The following is a 23992-nucleotide window of genomic DNA, read 5'->3' as shown; positions in this document are numbered from 1 at the left end:
ATTTCTGGTCTCCTTCCTATTGCAAAGATGTTGTGAAACTTGAAAGGATGCAAAAAAGATTTAAAAGGATGTTGCCAGGGTTGGAAGATTTGAGCTATAGGGAAAGACTGAATAGGCTGGGGCTGTTTTCCCTGGAGCGTCGGAGGCTGAGGGGTGACCTTATAGAGGTTTACAAAATTATGAGGGGCATGGATAGAATAAATAGACAAAGTCTTCTCCCTGGAGTCAGGGAGTCCAGAACTAAAGGGCATAAATTTAGGGTGAGAGGGGAAAGATTTAAAAAGAAAAGACCTAAGGGGCAACATTTTCACAGAGGGTGGTACGTGTATAGAATGAGCTGCCAGAGGAAGTGGTGGAGGCTGGTACAATTCCAACATTTAAAAAGCATTTGCATGGGTATATGAATAAGAAGGGTTTGGAGGGATATGGGCCAGGTGCTTTCAAGTGGGACTAGATTTGGTTGGGATATCTGGTTGGCATGGAGGGGTTGGACCAAAGAGTCTATTTCCATGCTGTACATCTCTATGACATTGTAGAAGGATCCCTTGGGGCCTTGGATGGAGGTGAGGGGAATGATGTGGACACAGGTTTTGCACTACCTGCGGTGGCAGGGAAAGGTGCCATCAGTGGGGTGTGGGCTTGTGGAGAGTGTGGACCTGATAAGGGAGTTGTCAAGGGAATGGACTCTTCAGAATGCTGATAGGGTTAGGGAGGGAAATAGATCTCTGGTGGTGGGGTCTGTTTGGAGGTGGCAGAACTGGAGGAGGATGATGCTTTGTATGCAGAGGTTGGTGAGGCGGAAGGTGAGGACTGGAGGGGTTCTGCCCTTATTACGTTGGGATGGGTGGGGTTCAAGTGCAGTGGTGTGCGAAGTGCAGATGTGCTGGAATGTATAGTCAACCAGGTAGGAAGGAAAGTTGCAATCGTGGAAGAAGGCACCATCTGGGACTTTGAGGTGGAATGAGTAATCTTGGGAGCAGATGCGGTAGAGGTGGAGGAATTGGGAATAAGGAATGGCATTTTCCACAAGGTACGGTGGGAGGATATGTAGTCCAGTTAGCTGTGGGAGTCTATGGAGAGGTCCAGGAAGCGAGGTTTCCGAGATGGTCCGGGGAATTTGAGGTCAGGGTGAAACGGGTTCGTGAAATTGATGAACTGTTCAACCCCCTCATGGGAGCACAAGGCGGCACCAACACAGTCATCAATGTAGCAGAGGAATAGGTGGGGGGGGGGGTTGGTGGTGGTAATGGTATAAGTGTGGAAGATGGACTGTTCTACATATCTGACAAACAGGCAGGCATAGCTGGGTCCCATGCGGGTGCCCATGGCTACCCCTTTGGTTTGGAGGAAGTGGGAGGATTGGAAAAAGTTATTGAAGGTAAGGACCAGTTCTGCCAAGCGAGGGAGGGTGTCGGTGGAAGGGTATTGGTTGGAACGGCATGAGGGGAAGAAACAGAGGGCTTGGAGGCCTTCGCCTTGGCAGATCGATGTGTACAGGGACTGGATGCCCATGGTGAAGATGAGGTGTTGGGAACTAGGGAAACAAGAAGTCTGGAGGTGGTGAAGGGTATGGGTGGGGAATTCATGGACTAAGGAGGACAAGTGTTGCCAAGGTAGGAAGAGAAAAGATTTCATTGAGACAGGTGCAGGCTGAGACAATGAGTCGACTAGGGCAGTCAGGTTTGTGAATCTTACGAAGGAGGTAGAATCGGGCAGTGTGGGGTTCACGGACAATGAGATTGGAGACTGTGGATGGGAGATCTCCAGAAGTGATGAGGTTATGGATGGGATCACTTTGGCATGACTCCACGAAAACAGTACCTACTTTGCAACAGAATAAAATACAAGATAAACGGGCAGAATATTTCCAATCACTAAGTGTTAAATTGGGGAATCTTTTCTATACATTAGACTAGAAGGTACCCACTAATGGTGTTCAATGTTGCTCTTGTCTTTTAGTAGATGTTCTAAAACTTCAATTATTAGGATTCACTCAGTTTTTCACAGGAAATCCAAATTTACAAAAGCTGGAATTTATTTCCAAAAACTGTTGGGTTGCACAGAGATTGTAACAATTTGGATTGAGCCAAATATGAATGCTTCTACTGAGCAAGCATGAGGCATATTTAGTGCAGTCTATTTTAGAAGTCAAAAATCGACCCAAATATGAAGTTAAAACCAAATTTAGCTCATGATTTCTTCAGCTTATAATGGCAGCCTGACCTTTGATCCTAGTGTTCTGCAAAATATTGCTCACTATTTTAAAAATAAAGTGATGCAATCCTTTATTTGGCTAAAAAAAAAGCCTTCTCTTCAACCACCTAAAACATTTTCATCGCCTTTCTCTGAATTGTGCCACTTTGTTTTCATCTGAGAATTTCCCTCTGTCCTTTGTCGTTACAACAGCAGAATTACTTTTTAAAAATGTTTTGTTCAAACTACTGTAAAAATTAATACCACAACTGATGAGAATTGCAGATTTCCCTCAGAACATTTCAGTACTATACCATTATTGTTGTTGTGAATTCTCAAACGTGATTTCTGAAACTCACTCTAAATTTATAGGCAACACAAATTGAACTGGTCAAAAAGAAATAAAAACTTCAAATGTCTCCAATATTTCACAGTGGGTTCTGGATCGGTTATAAATTGAAGGCACCATTTCAGTATAGTACTGAGTGCCATGCTTTCAGGCGAGAGATTAAACCCTGTCCAAATGGTGTTTTCAAAGACAATCATGGGAATTCTCCTGGTGTCCTGACCAATGTCATAAACACATTCCATTTAGTGGAATTAACAAATGAGCAAATTTACATCATCTTACATTGGAAGTAGTTAAAGTTACTAAGTACTTCAAATTATCAAAAGCTCTTAGAAAACACCGAGGCTGGAAAAACCACAAGACAGGATCATGAAAATTGATACTCAACAATGCACCATGCAGTTAGAAGTTTCATCACTGCAATCATTAAGCCTTCAATTCACCAAAATCGTAATGGTATAACTAAAGTACATCCTCTGCCTTATCAGACTGGAACAATGTTATACTGCCCAGCCTTTCAGAAAAAAAGTCGAGCTTTAGCAATGCTCAGGAAACTGAACACGATAGAATTAATATTCTTGGTCTAGTTAGACCTACCCTAGTTTTGATAAAATTGCTTTAACCACTATCAATAATGTAAAAGAATGGATAAATTGATCTGGAGCTGAAGTCATGTAAAGGCAGAAAGTAAAGTATTATTTGGCAATATTAATTCTATTAAATTTTAGAATTTAAAACTTTGAGTGCTGAACAGGCATTTGGAGGAAAAACATGGCAATCTCAGCAGTCGCAATGAAACATTTGGCAAGAGGAGTAGAAAAGGAGAAAAAAAAATTACATGGCTTAGTTGTTCAAAAGTGAAAGAGTAAAAAGGTTCTGGCAATTACAAAATTACTTTAAAATTGCATATCACAGAACATTAATCTTAAGCAAAGAGGAGAATTTGGATAAAAATGTGAATTTTTTTTTCCAAGTCAGTCACTCCTAAATGTGCCAAAAACCAGGTCAGCCTGCAACAAGTATAATTTATTCCTCTTTACAGTGGAGGTTCTGAACTACCTTCATGCATTATACAAGCACCTATTTACAATATGCATTTGACTTGCCAGAAAGACCTTCATTTCGTGCCATGAGCCTAAAAAGATTGGGAACAAGTTTAAGAATAAACACAAGGTGATTCCCAAATGTTTGGGAAGATTAAGAGGAAAGCAGAATACTGGGTCAATGAAAAGATTCTTGGGAATGTGGCTGTGCAGAGGGATTTTAGAGTCCATGTGCAAAGATCCCTGAAAGTTACCATCCAGGTTGCTAGTGCTGTTAAGGAGGCATACGGTGTTAGGTTTTATTGGTAGAGTGATCGAGTTCCGGAGCCGTACTGTCATGCTGCAACTATACGAAACGCTAGTGCGGCCTCACTTGTGTATAGTTCTGGTCGCCCCATTACAGGAAGGATGTGGAAGCATTGGAAAAGGTGCAGATTTACCAGGATGTTGCCGGTCTGGCGGGAAGGTCTTATGAGGAAAGGCTGAGAGATTGGAACCTGTTCTCATTGGAAAGAAGGCAGCTAAGAGGGGATTTGATAGAGATAAACAAGATGATCCGAGGATTAGGTAGGGTAGATAGTGACAGTCTTTTTCCTAGGATGATGTCGGCTTATACGAGGGGGGGCATAGCTGTAAATTGAGGGGTATAGATTTAAGACAGATGTCAGAGGCAGGTTCTTTACTCAGTGGCAAGGGCGTGGAATGCCCTGCCTGGCAGTGTAGTTAACTCAGCCATAGTAAGACATTTAAACAGTCCTTGGATAAGCACATGGATGATGGGATAGTGTAGGGGGATGGGCTTCGACTAGTTCACAGGTCGGCACGACATTGAGGGCCAAAGGGCCTGTTCAGCGCTGTATTGTTCTTTGCTCTAACCACAAACAAAATAAAAATGCAGCAATAGATTAGATGCCAGGCCTTGTGGAACCTTATCAGTAACAACCTCCCACTTGCAAAAACACCCACCTCTTGTTATTTAAGTTTCTTAAAAGTAGGTAAATTTTGGACCAATAACCACTCTGCCTTGGGTCCAAACTTTTAATTCACCGTCACATTGAACCTTGCCAAGAATCTCATCAAAATCCACATCCATTCCACTGCCTCATGAACCTCATTTGTTGCCACTTCAAAACAACTCAATCAAGTTGGTTTCCTTTAAGAGATCTATGCTGACTTTGCTTAATTAATCTGTTTTTCATTTTAGAAAAGCATACACTTCCTCAATCAATTCTAATATGTCCACAGCCAAAGTGGTGGCATGGCCATTAATTATTCACTTTTTCCATTTCTCCTTTTGAAATAACAGTAAATGGCAGTTCTGCAGCAGCACTCTTCAGAAGGTTTTTTTTTAAAAAAACAAATGTTAACTTTTCCACAATTTATTCCCATGCTTCTTTTAACAACCTACAATATATTTCTAAATCTAGCAATTATAGAGTCAGAGATGTAATGCATGGAAACAGATCCTTCGGTCCAACCCGTCCATGCCAACCAGATATTCCAACCCAATCTAGTCTCACCTGCCAGCAGCCAGCCCATATCCCTCCAAACCCTTCCTATTCATGTACCCATCCAAATGCCTCTTAAATGTTGCAATTGTACCAGCCTCCACCACTTCCTCTGGCAGCACAGTCCATACACGTACCACCCTCTGCATGAAAAAGTTGCCCCTTAGGTCTCTTTTATATCTTTTCCCTCTCACCCTAAACCTATGCCCTCTAATTCTGGACTCCCTGACCCCAGAGAAAAGACTTTGTCTATTTATCCTATCCATGCCCCTCAATTTTGTAAACCTCTATAAGATCACCCCTCAGCCTCCAACACTTCAGGGAAAACAGCCCCAGCCTATTCAATCTTGCTCTGTAGCTCAGATCCTCCAACCCTGGCAACATCCTTGCAAATCTTTTCTGAACCCTTTCAAGTCTCACATCTTTCCAATAGGAAGGAGACCAGAATTGCACGAAATATTCCAACAATGGCCCAACCAACATCCTGTACAGCTGCACCATTACCTCCCAACTCCTGTACTCAGTACTCTGACCAATAAAGGAAAGCATACCAAACGCCTACTTCACTATCCTATCTAACTGTGACTCCACTTTCAAGGAGCTTTGAACCTGCACTCCAAGGTCTCTTTGTTCAGCAACACTCCCTAGGACCTTACCATTAAGTGTATAAGTGCTGCTAAGATTTGCTTTCCCAAAATGCAGCACCTCGCATTTATCTGAATTAATCTGCCGCTTCTCAGCCCGTTGGCCCATCTGATCCAGATCCTGTTGTAATCTAAGGTAACCCTCTTCGCTGTCCACTACACCTCCAATTTTGGCATCATCTGCAAACTTACTAACTGTACCTCTTACATAAATGATTTGGATGCGAGCATAAATGACAAAATCTGATTGAAGATTTGTAGCTCGGGTATCCGTTGTTGTGGTTCTGCTCGCCGAGCTGGAAGTTTTTGCTGCAAATGTTTCGTTCCCTGGCTAGGGAACATCATCAGTGCTGTTGGAGCCTCGTGTGAAGCGCTGCTTTGATGTTTCTTCCGGTATTTATAGTGGTTTGTTCTTGCCGCTTCCGGGTGTCAGTTTCAGCTGCAGTGATTTGTATGTGGGGTCCAGGTCGATGCGTCTGTTGATGGATGTTCTTGCCGCTTCCGGGTGTCAGTTTCAGCTGTAGTGGTTTGTATATGGTGTCCAGGTCAATGTGTCTGTTGATGGAGTTTGGGGCTGAATGCCATGCTTCTAGGAATTCTCTGGCTGTTCTCTGTCTGGCTTGTCCTATGATAGTGGTGTTTTCCCAGTCAAATTCATGTTGCTGGTTGTCTGAGTGTATGGCTACTAGAGATAGCTGGTCGTGTCGTTTTGTGGCTAGCTGATGTTCATGGATGCGGATTGTTAGCTGTCTTCCTGTTTGTCCTATATAGTGTTTTGTGCAGTCTTTGCATGGTATTTTGTAAACTACGTTAGTTTGGCTCATGCTGGGTATTGGGTCCTTTGTTCTAGTGAGTTGTTGTCTGAGCGTGGATGTTGGCTTGTGTGCTATTATGAGTCTTAAGGGTCGCAGTAGTCTGGCTGTCAGTTCTGAGACACTCCTGACGTATGGTAGAGTGGCGAGTCCTTTTGGTTGTGGCATGTCCTCGTTCCTCGGTCTATCTCTTAGGCATCTGGTGATAAAGTTGCGTGGGTATCCGTTTTTGGCGAATACCTTGTATAGATGTTCCTCTTCCTCTTTTCGCAGTTCTGGTGTACTGCAGTGTGTTGTGGCCCTTTTGAATAGTGTCCTGATGCAGCTTCGTTTGTGTGTGTTGGGGTGGTTACTTTCATAGTTTAAGACTTGGTCTGTGTGTGTTGGTTTCCTGTGTACCCTTGTGGTGAATTCTCCGTTGGGTGTTCTCTCTACTAACACGTCTAGGAATGGGAGTTGGCTATCCTTTTCCTCTTCTCATGTGAATCGGATTCCTGTGAGTGTGGCATTGATGATTCGGTGTGTTTTTTCTATATCTGTGTTTTTGATGATTACAAAAGGTGTCATCAACATATCTGATCCAGAGTTTGGGTTGGATTTGTACCCAAAGTACACAAACCAGACATCCCACTCAGACCCAGAGTATCACTACCAGGGACACCAGCATACAAACTGGCCAAAGAACTACAACAAAAACTGAAACACCTAGTCAGCGGATCCAAACACTCCATACAATCAACACAGGAATTCTTGGACGTCATCAGGAATACACACAGACAAAGAAGAAACCATGGTATCATTCGACGTGACGGCACTGTTCACTTCAATTGACAAAACCCTAGCCAGAGAAACAATAGCCAACCTACTGGACATACATAACAGAACACAGGAGGCCGAACCTATCAACAAGGACAGCATACTTAAACTACTGGACCTGTGCCTTCACCACACACTTTACATTCAACAATCAGATATACGAACAAATCAACGGAACACCCATGGGATCACCAATCTCGGGACTCATAGCAGAGGCAGTTATGCAAGGGTTAGAACGTACAGCCATACCACAAATCCAACCCAAACTCTGGATCAGATATGTTGATGACACCTTTGTAATCATCAAAAACACAGAAATAGAAAAAACACACCGAATCATCAACGCCACACTCACAGGAATCCGATTCACACGAGAAGAGGAAAAGGATAGCCAACTCCCATTCCTAGACGTGTTAGTAGAGAGAACACCCAACGGAGAATTCACCACAAGGGTACACAGGAAACCAACACACACAGACCAAGTCCTAAACTATGAAAGTAACCACCCCAACACACACAAACGAAGCTGCATCAGGACACTATTCAAAAGGGCCACAACACACTGCAGTACACCAGAACTGCGAAAAGAGGAAGAGGAACATCTATACAAGGTATTCGCCAAAAACGGATACCCACGCAACTTTATCACCAGATGCCTAAGAGATAGACCGAGGAACGAGGACATGCCACAACCAAAAGGACTCGCCACTCTACCATACGTCAGGAGCGTCTCAGAACTGACAGCCAGACTACTGCGACCCTTAGGACTCATAACAGTACACAAGCCAACATCCACGCTCAGACAACAACTCACTAGAACAAAGGACCCAATACCCAGCATGAGCCAAACTAACGTAGTTTACAAAATACCATGCAAAGACTGCACAAAACACTATATAGGACAAACAGGAAGACAGCTAACAATCCGCATCCATGAACATCAGCTAGCCACAAAACGACACGACCAGCTATCTCTAGTAGCCATACACTCAGACAACCAGCAACATGAATTTGACTGGGAAAACACCACTATCATAGGACAAGCCAGACAGAGAACAGCCAGAGAATTCCTAGAAACATGGCATTCATCCCCAAACTCCATCAACAGACGCATCGACCTGGACCCCACATACAAATCACTGCAGCTGAAACTGACACCCGGAAGCGGCAAGAACAAACCACTATAAATACCGGAAGAAACATCAAAGCAGCGCTTCACACGAGGCTCCAACAGCACTGATGATGTTCCCTAGCCAGGAACGAAACGTTTGCAGCAAAAACTTCCAGCTCGGCGAGCAGAACCACAACAATAAATGACAAAAAGTAGAGGGCCCAGCACCGATCCTTGTGGCACTCCACTGGTCACAGGCCTCCAGTCTGAAAAACATCCCTCCACAACCACCACCCTCTGTCTTCTATATTTGAGCCAGTTCTGTTTCCAAATGGCGAGTTCTCCCTGTATTCCATGAGATCTAACCTTGCTAATCAGTCTCCCATGGGGAACCTTGTCGAACACCTTACTGAAGTCCATTTAGATCATACCTACTACTCTGCCCTCATCAATTTTCTTTGTTACTTCTTCAAAAAACTCCATCAAGTTTGTGATACAATTTCCCACGCACAAAGCCATGTTGACTATCCTGAATCAGTCCTTGCCTTTCCAAATACATGTACATCCTGTCCATCAGGATTCCCTCCAACAACTTTCCCACCACCGAGGTCAGGCTCATAAGTCTATAGTTCCCTGGCTTGTCTTTACCGCTCTTCTTAAACAGTGGCACCACGTTTGCCAACCTCCAGTCTTCCAACACCTCACCTGTGACTATCGATGATACAAATGTCTCAGCAAGAGGCCGAGCAATCACTTCTCTAGCTTCCCACAGAGTTCTCGGGTACACCTGATCAGGTCCTGGGGTTATATCCACCTTTAACCATTTCAAGACATCCAGCACTTCCTCCTCTGTAATCTGGACATTTTACAAAATGTCACCATCTATTTCCCTACAGTCTATATCTTCCATATCCTTTTCCACAGTAAATACTGATGCAAAATATTCATTTAGTATCTCCCTCATTTTCTGTGGCTCCACACAAAGGCCGCCTTGCTGATCTTTGAGGGGCCCTATTCTCTCCCTAGTTACCGTTGTGTCCTTAATAGATTTGCAAAAATCCTTTGGATTCTCCTTAATTCTATTTGCCAAAGCTATCTCATGTCCCCATTTTGCTCTCCTGATTTCCGTCTTAAGTGTACTCCTACTTCCTTTATAAGTCATCTGGGCTAAGGAGTGGCAGAGAGAGTTTAATTTTATATAAATGTGACATGCTGCATCTTGGAAATGCAAATCAGAACACGACTTGTACACTTAAATGGTAAGGTCCTCAGGAGTGTTGCTTAAAGAAGAAACCTTGGAGTGCAGGCTCATAGTTTCTTGAAAGTGGAATCGTAGGTAGATAGGATAGTGAAAAAAGCATCTGGTATGCTTTTCTTTGTTGGTCAGAGCATGAGTATGGAAGTTGGCGGGCATGTTGTGACTGTACAGGACACTGGTTAGGTCACTTTTGGAATACTGCATGTAATTCTAGTCTCCTTCCAACCAGAATAATGTTGTGAAACTTGAAAGGGTTCAGAAAATATTTACAAAGGTGTTGTCAACGTTAAGAGGATTTGAGAGAAAGAGAGGGCCTGAACAGACTGGGGCTATTTTCCCCAGAGGTCCAGAGGGGTGACCATATAGACATTTATAAAATCATGAGGGGCATAGATAGGGTAAATAGACAAGTCTTTTCCCTGGGGTGGGGGAGTCCAGAACTAGAGGGCATAGGTTTAGGGTGAGATAGGAAAGAATGAAAGGGACCCAGGGGGCATCTGTTTCACAGAGGGTGGTGAGTGTATGGAATGAACTGCCAGAGGAAGTGGTGGAGGCTGGTATAATTACAGCATTTAAGGCGGCATCTGGATCTGTATATGAATAGGAAGTGTTTAGAGGGATATGGGCCAAGTGCTGGCAAATGGGACTAGACTAAAGGTAGGATATCTGGTTGGCAAGGACAAGTTGGACCAAAAGGGTCTGTTTCTGTGCTTCATTTAATTCTGTTTCTCTTACAATGTTTATCCCAACAATCTTTCACATTTTTCCACCGTTACAATATCATTAACTCCTTTTTGTGAAGCCAGCTGCCAAGTATTTATTAAGGACTTACCTACATCCTCCACCTACACACACACACAGGCTCCCTACTAAGTTCAAGTCTTCTGCCAGTCACCTTGCTCTTTGTATACTTATAAAATCTGAATTTCCTCAAGTTTTACTTGCCAATATTTTACCCTTACTTTATCCTCTGAACACCCAGCGGACATTTACATTTTGCTGTCCTCTCAACTTTATGGAAAAATGCTTACCCTTAAAATGTTCAACATGGGTAATGTTGAATAAGAACAATTCATTGTCAAACTAACAACTGATTGAATGCCCAGATTTTCATGAACTGATAAAGGTCTTTTAAAAATAAAGATAAAACATCCACAATTGGCCGGTTTCACAAAATCATCATGAAACAAAAGCCAGCCTGAAGTTAATATTTTAAACAAATTGCACGGAAACTCAAATTAGACATGAAACGCTCTCATCACCAGTTTTGTGTTACACCAGTGTGGAAACTTCCAGGCTTGATACAGAAAACCAACTTGAATTATCGAGTTCAAATACATTGTTTTGTGTATTTCCACGAGTTCAATCTACTTACATTTCAAGCAATTGTTTGTGGCAGAGCAACGGAGATCGGTTTTAGACTGCAGAACTACAACCAGCTAGAGAAAGTGCTCTCAGCCATTCAAGGCTCGAAGTGCTAGTTGTAACATGGACATAAGAAACCTCTGGCCACGATCTAAAGAAACAATTGAAATATCTACGGCTTGATTCAATGTACTAATTAAATAACTGAAGCCTCAGGTTAAAAAAGGAAGGACACCTTCAGAACTTGGAATTGTAGATTCATCTTCCTTCAGCACTGGATACCATTGCTTTAACCTGACATGTGTGCTTGATGTGATTATTCTTCTCTGGGTTGAGATTAAAAACTGATCTTTCACTTACAAGAAAACCTTATAATTAGCCCTTAAATCACAGTAGAAATGGGGCAATTTTGATTAAGTACAGCCTCATGCTAAAGGAATTTAAGTTTTTGTTGTGGTCAACCAGAGTGAAACGAGCAGCAAAATTCCCCTCTCAATTCGTCAAAATGTCCTTCAATCCCTTCCTCAAGTGGAGGCACATTGTTCTAATACCAATTTACCACGGCACTTCCACAAACCTGTATCACCCTACCTTAAAACTGTTAGCCAGTATTGGTGTGGTGCAGTACAATGTTTTGCTTAACATAATTTACACCTTCTACCTAGACAGTGCCCCAGTTATAATGATAATTGGAATCGTACACTTACAGCCTCTGTTTGTGCATTTTTCAGAAGAAATCTGCTTTACTTTCTTCAATTGGTGACGCATAGTAGTCCCAGTCTGTGACCGCCCCTTGGGTTAATTGCCAAATGAGGTCTTAAACCAATCACCCTAACATATCTTCTGACAGCCACAACAGTTTATTTAAATCAATACTATCATTCCACTTCCATCTTTTATCTCACTGCTCATCTCATTTAAATACCTGTAACCAAGAGCATTAAGCCTCCTTCACTATCTCAACCTTATTTCTGTAATATCTTCTTTTTGTAAGAGAATACAAACCTAGTTGATGCAACTGCCTTCAATTTAACCCTTGCAATCTCATTCTGGTGGATCTCTGTCCACACTTAAAAGCTAAAAAATGCTCCCAAGATACAAGGACCAAAACTAAATGTAGGTCAGGACACTACAATCTGAGCTCTGCAAAACAACTTCCACATCTTTGTATTTCTGTATATCAACTAAAGACATTATATTTGGGACATTTCCATTGGCTTTTAGTAATTTATGTACTTGGACCCCGAAATCTCTCTCTCTCAGGGAGACAGTTCCAAGCTTCTTGCTACTTAATTCATAGTCTGATTTATCATAGCTAAATGGTGGACAACTTCATGCTTTTCTACAATCAACTCAATTTACCATTGTTTTGCCCACTAAAAATCTAGCCATACTCTATTGCAATTCTCCCATCTACATTATTTACTGCCCCACTCAATGTTGCCAGCAAACTTCAAAATAAAACAGTGCTCTTCTCCTTCATTCAAGTAATTTACCATTATGTTGAAATGCTGAGATCCTTCCGCATTACCATTTGTAACACCCTACCAAAGTGGAGTATGAATCCATTGTGCTATTCTTGATATGTTATCTTCTCATTCTCTATCCATGCCAACAGGTTGCCTCTAATTCTATGCATTCATCTTTGTTAGCAAGATTTTCTGTAGAGGTTCGCCAAATCCCTACCATAGCTCCATACAAGTCACATCCATTCTACATTTTGGAACCCCAGAAGTACGTTCATTAGAATTTACCATCACAGAAACAGTTCACTGTCCAGTCAAATCCATTTCTGTCCAAATGTCCATTTGCACTGAACTTAGTGTATTACAGGTTTCCATAACTTTCTAAATTGATTACACGAATGGGCTTATGAAACCACCAACTTGATCTTGCCGACACTTCAGCAATTCTAGTGGCAGTTTTAAAATCAAAAGACAATTTCTGAATCAATTTAATTTTTTTAAAATTTCAATATTTTTAAATGTTTCAGAGTCAGTTCATCTGGGGAACAGAGCAATAATAGAGCAAACCAATAGACAATAAAAGACCTATATCTGACACTTATGAAGGAAGAGTCACTGATGACACAATCAAAATCTAGGACACTGATCGAAGGAAGTGATCAACTATCTGCCCAGCAACAGATCTTACTATGCATCTGGTATAATTACAAACACAATTCACTTGATAAGATCAAGAAATGGCTGGAAGCACTGGAGGGCCCTGATTTCTGGCAACAGTACTGAAAAAGTGTCCAAAAACTTGCCATATCCCTACTCCAGTTGTTCCAATACAAGAGAAACAGAATCATAGCACAATAAAAAAGGAAATTGCCTGATATATCCTGTACACAAAAAAGGTCAAATCTAACCTAATCAGATCAGTGAACCGTGGATGACAGGAAAAATTGTACAACTAGCCAAGAGGAAAAGGGAAGCGCTCATAAGGTCTAGGCAGCTAAGAACAGAACGGGCCCTAGAGGAAAATCGGAAGAGTAGGCCCAGTCTTAAACGAGGAATCAAGCAGGCTAAAAGGGGTCATGAAATAGCTTTAGTGAGCAGAATTAAGGAGAATCCCAAAGTATTTTATTCTTATACAAGCAGCAAGAGGGTAACTAGGGAAAGGATTAGTCCACTAAATTATAATGAAGGAAGGCTGTGTGTCAAATCTGAGAGAATGGGTGAGATTCTGAATGATTACTTTGCAGTGTTCACTGAGGAGAGGAACATGATGAATGTTGAAATTTGAGATAAAGTTTGATTCGTCTGAATCATGTTGACATAAGTAGGGAAGATGTGTTGGGTAGGCTAGAGATTATTACAGCGGACAATTCCCCAGGACCGGGATAGGATCTATCCCAGTTTGCTGAGGGAGGCGAGAGAGGAAATAGCTGGGGCCCCGACCAATACCTTTGTGGCATTCTTAAATACAGGTGAGGTGCCGGAGGACTGGAGGGTTGCTCATGTTGTCCCCCTGTACAAGGGGGGTGAAGTAGGGATATTCCGGGTACCCACAGACCAGTGAGCCTGATGTCAGTGTTGGTAAAGTTGCTGGAGAAGGTACTGAGGAATAGGATCTATTTAGATTTAGAAAAGAACGGGCTTATCAGTGATAGGCAACATGGTTTTGTGCGGGGGAGATCATGCCTTACCAATTTTATAGTTCTTCGAGGAAGTGACCAAGATGATAGATGAAGGAAGGGTTGCTGATGTCTTATACATGGACTTTAGTAAGGCGTTTGATTAAGGTTCCCCATTGTAGACTAATGGAGAAAGTGAAGTCACATGGTGTGCAGGGTGTTCTAGCTAGGTGGATAAAGAACTGGTTGAGCAACAGGGGACAGAGCAGTCGTAGTTGAAGGGAGTTTCTCAAAATTGAGAAAAGGTGACCAGTGGTGTTCCACAGGGATCACTGTTGGGACCACTATTGTTTGTAATATACATAATGATCCGGAAGAGGGCACTGCTGGTATGATCAGCAAGTTTGCAGATGACACGAAGATTGGTAGAGCAGCAGAAAGCGTAAAGGACTGTCAAAGAATACAGAAGGATATAGATAGACTGGAGAGTTGGGTGGAAAAGTGGCAGATGGGTTTCAATCCAGACAAATGTGAGGTAATGCATTTAGGCAAAACTAATTCGAGAGCGAATTATACAATGAACAGAAGAGCCTTGGGAAAAGTTGATGGGCAGAGAGATCTGGGAGTGCAGGTCCCTTGCACCCTGAAGGTTGATGCACAGGATGATAGAGTGGTCAAGGTGGCATATGGTTTGCTTGCCTTCATCAGACAGGGTATTGAGTATCAGAGCTGGAAGGTCATGTTAAAATTGTACAAGACATTGGTTGGGCCGCATTTAGAATACTGTGTACAGTTCTGGTCGCCATATTACCAAAAGGATGTGGACGCTTTGGAGAGGGTGCAGAGAAGGTTCACGAGGATGTTACCTGGGATGGAAAGTGCTAGCTATGAAGCGAGGTTGAGTAGGTTAGGTTTATTTTCATGAGGAAAAAAAAAGATGGGGGGGGTCCCGATTGAGGTTTATAAAATCATGAAGGGTATAGACAGAGTGGATAGAGACAAGCTTTTTCCCCAGGGTGAAGGATTCAACAAGAGGTCACACTTTCAAGGTGAGAGGTAGAAAGTTTAAGGGGGATACACTCGGCAAGTACTTCACACAGAGGGTGATGGGCATTTGGAACGAATTGCCAGCAGAGGTGACAGAGGCAGGCACAGTAGATTCATTTAAGATGTGTCTGGCCAGATGCATGAGTAAGTGGGGAGCAGAGGGATACAGATGCTTAGGAACTGACCGACAGGTTTCAACAGTATATTTGGATCGGCTCAGGCTTGGAGGACCAAAGACCCTGTTCCTGGGCTGTAAATTTTCTTTGTTCTTTAACCCAGTCAATTCCCCATTAGTGAAGTGATGGAAGGTGTTATCAACAGTGCAAACAACACTTGCTTAACAGTAACCTTCTCACTAAATGTTCACTTTGGGTTCTGCCACAGCCATTCGACTCCTAATTTCATTACAGTCTTGATACAAACGTGGACAAAAGAAACGCTGAATTCCAGAGGTGAAGTCCAACTCCATGCAAAATTTACAGATAACACTTACCTTGAAGCTGACGACAAGTGGGCAGTTTATTCTCACCAGTCACATTTCACTTGATTCTCTGATTTAACTTCCCAAGTTTACAGCTGTTGCTGATTGCATTAGGAAACTGCCTTTTAAACAATGAAAAAACTTTGCTTCATGATTATTGGACTGAATTTTCAGATTTTCGTCCTGCAGCTCCACTTATTTGATGGAACTCCTATCCTAACAGCATTATGGGCATGCATACAACATTTAGATTGCAGCAGCTCACTACAACCTTCTCAAGAAGAAACTTTGTACAGGCAATAAAAACTGACCCAGTGATACCTACATTCCACAAGTGAATCTTAAAAATAAAGTAGTTGCCTTCCCCAATCCACGTGGATTTCGGTTTCATCAAAGTTCACTGACTCAATCCTTGGTTGGACAGTGGCTTGACATAATTTAAACCTCATCTCAAATTCAGATCTCACATTCAATTTTTTGACCAAGGTTATAAGTAGGCTTTGGACAGAATGATCCTACTGGAATCTGAATGGAACATCACTGGTTATTAAAATCAGTAAGTGAGTCTCCATAGTACTGCTCAAGATTCTACTCATCATTTTATTTATTTTTCACAATAGGCTGGCTGGGCAGTAATCATATTTGGATTTTTGTTGACAGTTTTGTAGCTGGACTTTCACAATTTGTTTAGGGACCTAGGCAGTTACAAAGCCCAAAGTTAATTTGTCAAAAAAGAGAAGATTTTAATCAGGCACACAGCCTAACTTAAGAAATTCTGACCTCAAATGTATTTTTCATTTGATATTTAGGAAAATCTATAGGAATAGATTGGCCAATATCAAGTATAGGAGACTAAATATCAAAAGGAGTAAAACAAAAAAAAACTTACCCTTGACCTCTGCATTGGATTTTCAAAATCTGTGCCTTCAGGTGCCAAACACAACCAGCCTCCGTAAATGGGTTTAGCCTATAAACAAAAAGCAGTAAAAATAGGCTATCAATATTTTTCCAATTTAAATTTTGAAATATGGAAAGTTAGACCTCGATCATTCCATCAGCTAAACGTAAAATTAGAAATAACAGCAAATAAATGGATTGTAGACACAGCACAGCTATAGTAGACAAACTGAACACCGAGCAACCAAAACAGATTAGAGTTATAATATTAACTTTATCACATTCATTATCAGAACGAAAATATAAATCATTTGGAAAGTCTTTGAGGATGCCCAATAAAAACAGAAACATACCAATAAACATTTGCTAGCGCAAAAAAAACTTCAGTAATGCTGAAAGAAAAAGTCGTATTTTGGCAAAGATTTTCATCTTGACCTCAGATATTATACAAAAGTACCAACTCAATGAAAGACAAACATCTAAACTGCAAGAGTGCTGAGTGGTAGACAAATAGATTCTACTTAGAACTGCCCTGGATAATACACCTATTTATGCTGCTTGACAATTAACTGCCAGGCTTAAAACTTTAAACCAGGCAGTTGATTTTTGATTTCCAGGGCAATGCCTTGAGCAATGAACAGGTGTCACTGATTGAGAAGAAACAGGCACAGTGCATGTATATGTTCTGTCTGCAAAGAACAGAATCTTGTGTGGTAATATGTTTAGCTTCCAGTACACATGCCACAATGTCAGCATTACAGACAAACAGGCTGACAAGTTTAGGGTTGTTAGGGTAATTCCATCTACATTCTAGATTGTCCAGCAAATGCTGTCGAAATGCAGAATCACATTAAATATTATACAGTGTTGTGAATTTTCTAGTGCTTCTGCTTGCAACAAATAAAGCACTGAAAACAGAAAAATAACATACTGTTTGGTACAATTCACCAGTGTTTGGATCATATAGCCTAGATTCCAGACAAATACCAGCACTAAAATTCATATAACACATTACTCACCACTGTCATCGGCAAAATGTCTTACGGACGTATTGGCAGCATCTTGTTAGTAGTAAACACCACTTGTGTTGCTACTGCACAGTATCAGTGTGAAACAGTAAGTTTGACCCACGTTCAAACTTTTTACATACCTTATTCCACAGCAGACTGAGCACCATTCAAGATAGTAAATCCTTGGGGCCTAGTAAGAGTTTGCACAATATACAATGAGAAATCTAATCAGGGTAGCAATCATCCTGCAGGATACACAATTTCAGCATCATGTTTGCCTGGTGGACAAATAGCTCAGGCCCTATAAGTGACAAATCAATTTATGACCTTTATTAGCATAATGATTAATCAATCATGCAGCACATGGAACTGTAAGAAAGACAACATTAATACTGATCACAAAAGGCAAGCTGCAGTAGACAGAACTGTACTCAATTCAAAAATAAATGTGCAACCATTTGCTGGTTCATTTTGCAGGACAATACCCTAATCAAAGTCAACCTGCCTAATTCAATATTTAAATAGGTTCAAATAAAAACAATTTTTCTAAATCAACTTGTTCAGAGATGATATTACACATCTCTGGAGCAGGCTGGACTTGAACCCAGGTCTCCCATTCCAGGAGCAGCTCCATCTGGTTCAAAATTTATAGAGAGCCTGACTACTAACTGACAATTAGTAACAAACAGGTGCATGTCCATGGCAAAAATCACTACCATTCAGTACAAATGATAACCAATCAACACAAGTTGGTTCTCTCCTCTTATGCAGCACAAGCTGGTTCTCCCTCAAATTTGTATTTTTACAACACAAACTGATGAGTGCAAAATGAAATGCTTTGACAAAATTAATCTTTTTCAACATTCTAAAACATACATGACACAGACACAGTTAAGATAATACATACAAAAAGTTTCAGATATTTCAAAGTGAAGGCGCAAATATTTAAAAAGGATATTGAAGGCAACAAGATAACAGAATCTTATACAAAATGAAAAATTTCAATTATGCTAATTACATGGTAGGATGATCAAGTTTGTTAACTTAGATGGCCATAATAATTGGCAATATTCTTTGCTTGCAAAGTTAGTAACTTTATCCAATTGTGACCAATGGTGTTCCACAGGAATCGGTTCTGGATCCTTTTTTGTCTGTCAGTCATTTATATAATTGATTTTGTTGAGGACATATAAAGCATGGATAGCAAGTTTGCAGATGACACCAAAACAATGGTGGTATGTGGGACAGCAAAGGAGGCTAAGATTACAAAGAGATCGTGATCGATTGGGTCAATGGGCTGAGGATTGGCAAATGGAGTTTAATTTAGATAAACGTGAGGTATTGTATTTTGGTAAAACACAATGACAAGACTTATATAATTAAGAATATGGCCTTAAGCAGTATTGTAGAACGGAGATACCTAAGGTTTAGGTACACAGTTCTCTGAAGTTTGCATCACATACTGGTAGGGCGGTTAAGGCAGCATTTAGCACACTTGCCTCAGACTACTGCGTATAGAGGTTAGAATATCATGTTGAGGTTGCACAGGACATTGTCTTCTCCAGAAGAGGCCTTGCTAACGTCTAATTTCCACCCACCATGTTTAGGAAGGCTATTATTAAAGCAGGTTCAGAAGGAATTTATCAGGATGTTGCAGGGAATGTTATGGTGGTGGTGGGGGGGGGGGATTTTAAGGAAAGGCTGTGATTTTTGTCACTGGAGCATACAGGGTTGAGGGGTCACCTTGGAAGTTTATACAATCATGAGTGGTACACAGATAAGGTGAATGGCAGGGAGGGGGATTTCCAGACTTGGGAGCATATTTTTAAATGTGAGAGGAGAAAAAGAGTTTTACAAAAGATAAGGTTTTTTTTAATAAAAAAAACACAGGAAGTGGAATGAACGGCCAGAGAAAGGGGTGAATGCGGGTAGTTACAACATTTAAAATATATTTAGATATGTACATGAATAAGACATGTTTGCAGGAATCTGGGCCGAGCTGGGATTAGTTTAGTTTAGTTTAGTTTGGGATCGTGATCAGCATGGAATGGTTGGACCAAAGGGTCTGGTTCAGTGATGTACAATTATATAAACGCAACAGTCCATCCAGTGAAAGTACTTCAGCAAGAAACTAGAAATCCTTTTCCTCGATTCCCCCTACGTACCTCCCCTACAATATATTACTTCACACTTCTCCAAGTTGAATTTCATTAGATACTTTTCTCCTCACTATTAAGTCACACAGCCAACTTAAGTCACAAACTTTTCGAACATCCCCACTCTCCTATATTTACAATCAAATTCAATACACTAGATAAAGCAGATGTAGATCTGAACCCTGCAATACTCTGTTCCTTGCCACTGAAACAGTGTTGTTTCCAGCTTGCTATATTCCAAGATTCTGTGGGCTAGCGAGTTTTGAGAAGACATTAACTCTGGTTGAGGTTTGCTCGCTGATCTGGAAGGTTCGAGTTCAGATGTGTCGTCACCAGACTAGGTAACATCATCAATAAGCCTCCAGATGAAACACTGGTGGTATGCCCTACTTTCTATTTATTGAAACCTAAACCACAAATAGAAAGCGGGCCATACCACCAGCGCTTCATCCGGAAACTCACTGACCTTGTTACCTAATTTGGTGATGAAACATCTGAAAATGAACCTTCCAGCCCTGCAAGCAAACCTACATCCAGATTTTATGGGCTTTTATTTCGGAAAGATTTTCAGAGAAGTTTTATAAAGTACCTACCACACAGGTATATTATAACTCTACCTCTGGGCCAGAAGGTCAAAGTTCATGTCCCGGCCACTCTGGAGAAAAGACATACCACTTTGCCACAAGACAGCCTTTAAAGCATAAGCAACATCCAAACACCAACTAAATAGGAAAGTTATCAATCAAAATAAGAGTAGATGGGGGAATGAGAATAGATGGAGACTGTTTGAGACAGAAAACAGAATTAAATAAAATGGTCACTTACAAGTTGTCAAGCTGTAGCTCGGAGGGTACCACAAAGATCAGCTCTTTGCTCCGAGCTGTTCACAATGATATATTAATGATTTGGATTGGAAAATGTAATATTTCCAATTTGCAGATGACACAAAACTAGGTGGGAGTGAGGAGCATACAAAAATTCTTTAAAGAAATGCAGACAAGTTGAATAAACAGGTAAGATCCCATAAGATGGGATATAATTGGTTAAGTATGATGGTATCGACTTTCGCAGAAACAGCAGAGGTAAATAGTATTTCTTGAATGGTGAGACATTAGGAACTTTTGATGCCTAAAAGTGACCTAAGTGTCCTTGCTCATAAGTCACTGACAGTTATGTTTCAGGACCAGCAAGTGCCATCAATTGCCTAACACTGGTGAAGCTGCGTCTGGAGTAATGTGTGCAGTTCTAGCTCCCTTGCTGAATGAAAAACATACATGCCATTCAGGCAGTGCAGAGCTTCATTAGAAGTAATTCTCCACTGATGATATACTGAGAAGAAACAGAAAAGGGCTGTATTCTCGAATTAAGAATGGGAGGTAATCTTATTGAAACTTAAATTCTCAAAAACAAAAAGGGGCTGACATGTGAGGTGCAGAAAGAAGGCTTCCCCTGGCTGTGGGGTCATGATGCAGGTGACAGAGTGTGACAACATTGTGGTAAACTCTTCTGTTAATTAACCAAACACTCAGAAAAGCTCACCTCACCTCGTAATCTGACAGAAAATTCCCAAGTTTCAGTAAGAAAATAATATCAATTTATTATTTAATTCTAAAAAAGTTAACATCAAAATACTCAACTCTAAACATCCATATCAGGATGTAGGTTTGCTTGCAGAGCTGGAAGGTTCATTTCCAGATGTTTCATCACCATACTAGGTAACATCTTCAGTGATCCTCAGACAAAGCACTGCTGATAATTCCTGCTTTCTACTTATATGTTTGGGTTTCTTTGGGTTGGTGGATACTAGTGGAAGGATACTAGTGAGACAGGGTCATGTCGTTTTATGGCTAGTTGGCGTTATATATGCTGACGGCTAGTTATCTGCCTGTTTGTCCAATGTAGTGCTTGTTGCAGTCATTGCACGGTATTTTATAAATGTCATTAGTTTTGTTTGTTGTCTCTAAAAGGTTTTTCAAGTTCATTAGCTGCTGTTTTAGTATGTTGTTGGGTTTGTGGGCTACCATGATGCCAAGGGGTTGAGTAGTCTGACAGTCATTATCAAGATGCCTATGTCGGGCAGAGTGGCTCGGGTTTCTGGACACGTTTTGTCTGCTTGTTTGGGTTTGTTGCTGAGAAATCAGTGATCTGTGTTTATTGGGAATCCATTCATTTTGGATACATGGTATAGGTGATTTTCCTCTGCTCTGCATAGTTCCTCTGTGCTGCAGTGTCTGTTGGCTCGTTGAAATAATGTTCTGATGCAACTTAGTTTGTGGATGTTGGGATGATTGCTTCCATCGTTCAATATTTGGTCCGTCTGTGTTGTTTTCCTGTAGACACTGGTTCGAAGTTCCCCACTGGCTGTTCGCTCTACTGTGAAAGGATACTCTTACTACTATCCTTACATACAGTTGAAGGAAGGATATCACTTCAACTGGGATAACACATCCATTCTAGGACAAGCCAAACAGACACGCATGAGAATTCCTAGAAGCGTGGCATTCCAACCGGAACTTCATCAACAAACACATCGAGTTAGACCCCATCTACCACTCCGAGAAAAAGAACAGGAAGTGACTTCACGACAGGAAATGGCATCACCAACCCAAACATATAAATAAAGCAGGAACTATCAGCAGTGCTTCATCTGAGGCCTACTGAAGGTATTACCTAGTAGGGTGACAAAGCGTCTGGAAATGAACCTTCTAGCTTAGTGTGCAAACCTACATCAAGAACCTCAACCTGAGCTACAAATCTTCTCAAACCTTGCCTTCATATCTCTTAAATGATTATCTGCCTCCAACTCTAAACAAGATACTGTGCCAATAAAACACTTATTAAAATTGCACCAACTTAATTTCAAAACTATCTTTGGTGTCTTTCTTCTTCCAGCTGAAAATCTCCCTGGGTTGTCTCTTTTCTTTTTATTATAAAGAGGTTTCATATGAAATGGAACCTTTGATTGACAGTGTTTCCTAATCTTTTGGGTCTCTCCCAATGGCAGTTGCTCTCTGATTTTCAAAATGCCTGCTTTTATTATACCCCCAACATCAGATCATCTCATTGGTACAATATCAGCAAGATATTGAATTTAAACTCAATTGGGTTTTAGTATGCCGAGGCATAATTTAAACTGATTGATTAAATTTGAATGGTCAAAACAGCAACCAGCTCAGGTATCTATTTCATAGCCAAATGTTACATATTTTCAATTTTCCAGTACATTCAGACTGCTCTTGAAAGGTCTCCATATAGAATAGCATTCACTCTCCTGAAAGTGCAGTACACACCTTCAACTTCATAATAAGAGTCTCAGAATAAAGAGCAAAACATTTAGGGCAGAGATGAGGAATATTTTCCCTGGAGTGTCATAAGTGAGGGGTGACCTCAGACAGTCATACTGTCATGAGGGGCATGGAGCCAAGGTCTTTTCCCCAGGTTAAGGGAGTCTGAAAATAGAGGGCATAGGTTTAAGGTGAGGGGGGAAAGACTTTAAAAAGGACCTGAGGGGCAAAATTTTTTTATGCAGGGCGTGATGCATGTTTAGAATGACCTCCCAGAGGTGGCAGGAGGCTGGTACAACAACATTTAAAAGGCATCTAGATGGATACATGGTTAAGATGGGTTTAGAAGGATATGGCAAATGGGACAAAATTAATTTAGGATATCCGGTCAGCATGGATGAAGGTCTATCTCAGTGCTGTACATCTCTATGACACTATGAGTAGTAAACTACTGGAATTCGCAATCCCAAAGGGTGGTAAGATGTTCTGCCTTTATCGCTCAAGAGAAAAACTGATAGACTCTTTGGTACTAAAATGATAAAGGAGGTATTGGAATAAATTAAGTATATGATATAAGACTACAACATACAGCAGCAGAATTAGGCCATTCAGCCCATCAGGTCCGTTCTGCTATACCATATGCTTCTCAACCTAATTCTCCCACATTCTCCACAACCTTTAATCCCTTCATTAAAAAGTTCTTATTAAATCGAGAACTTATCTCAGGCTTAAAGACACTCAATGACTTGGCCTCCATAGACTTCTGTAGCTAGGAGTTCCAGATTAACCACCCTCAGAATATTGAGAGGAAGAATCTCGTCAGCCTAAGTTTTAATCAGGTCCCCACAACCCCTGTCCCTTCATCCTTCTAATCTCCATTGAAGATTCTGGATGTGTGCTCAATCACTCCTCCTATGACAAGCCCTTCATCCTTGG

The 23992-nt window shown here is 41.1% G+C and overlaps 1 protein-coding gene across 3 annotated transcripts in view; it reads right to left on the bottom strand.

Moving 5' to 3' along the window:
* The window catches only part of mprip (myosin phosphatase Rho interacting protein), a 444516-nt gene that overhangs the window by 360126 nt on the left and 60398 nt on the right, over positions 1 to 23992 (bottom strand). For all 3 annotated transcript variants that reach the window (XM_060844305.1, XM_060844307.1, XM_060844306.1), the window contains exon 2: positions 16599 to 16676. In XM_060844305.1, coding sequence (XP_060700288.1) covers positions 16599 to 16676 — 78 coding nt within the window. The remainder of the gene's footprint in view (positions 1 to 16598; positions 16677 to 23992) is intronic.

This window comes from Hemiscyllium ocellatum, chromosome 25 (assembly GCF_020745735.1).
Source record: "Hemiscyllium ocellatum isolate sHemOce1 chromosome 25, sHemOce1.pat.X.cur, whole genome shotgun sequence".
Lineage (NCBI taxonomy): Eukaryota > Metazoa > Chordata > Chondrichthyes > Orectolobiformes > Hemiscylliidae > Hemiscyllium > Hemiscyllium ocellatum.
The sequence above is the reverse complement of the archived record's forward strand: the minus strand, read 5'-3'. Positions and strand labels throughout refer to the sequence as shown.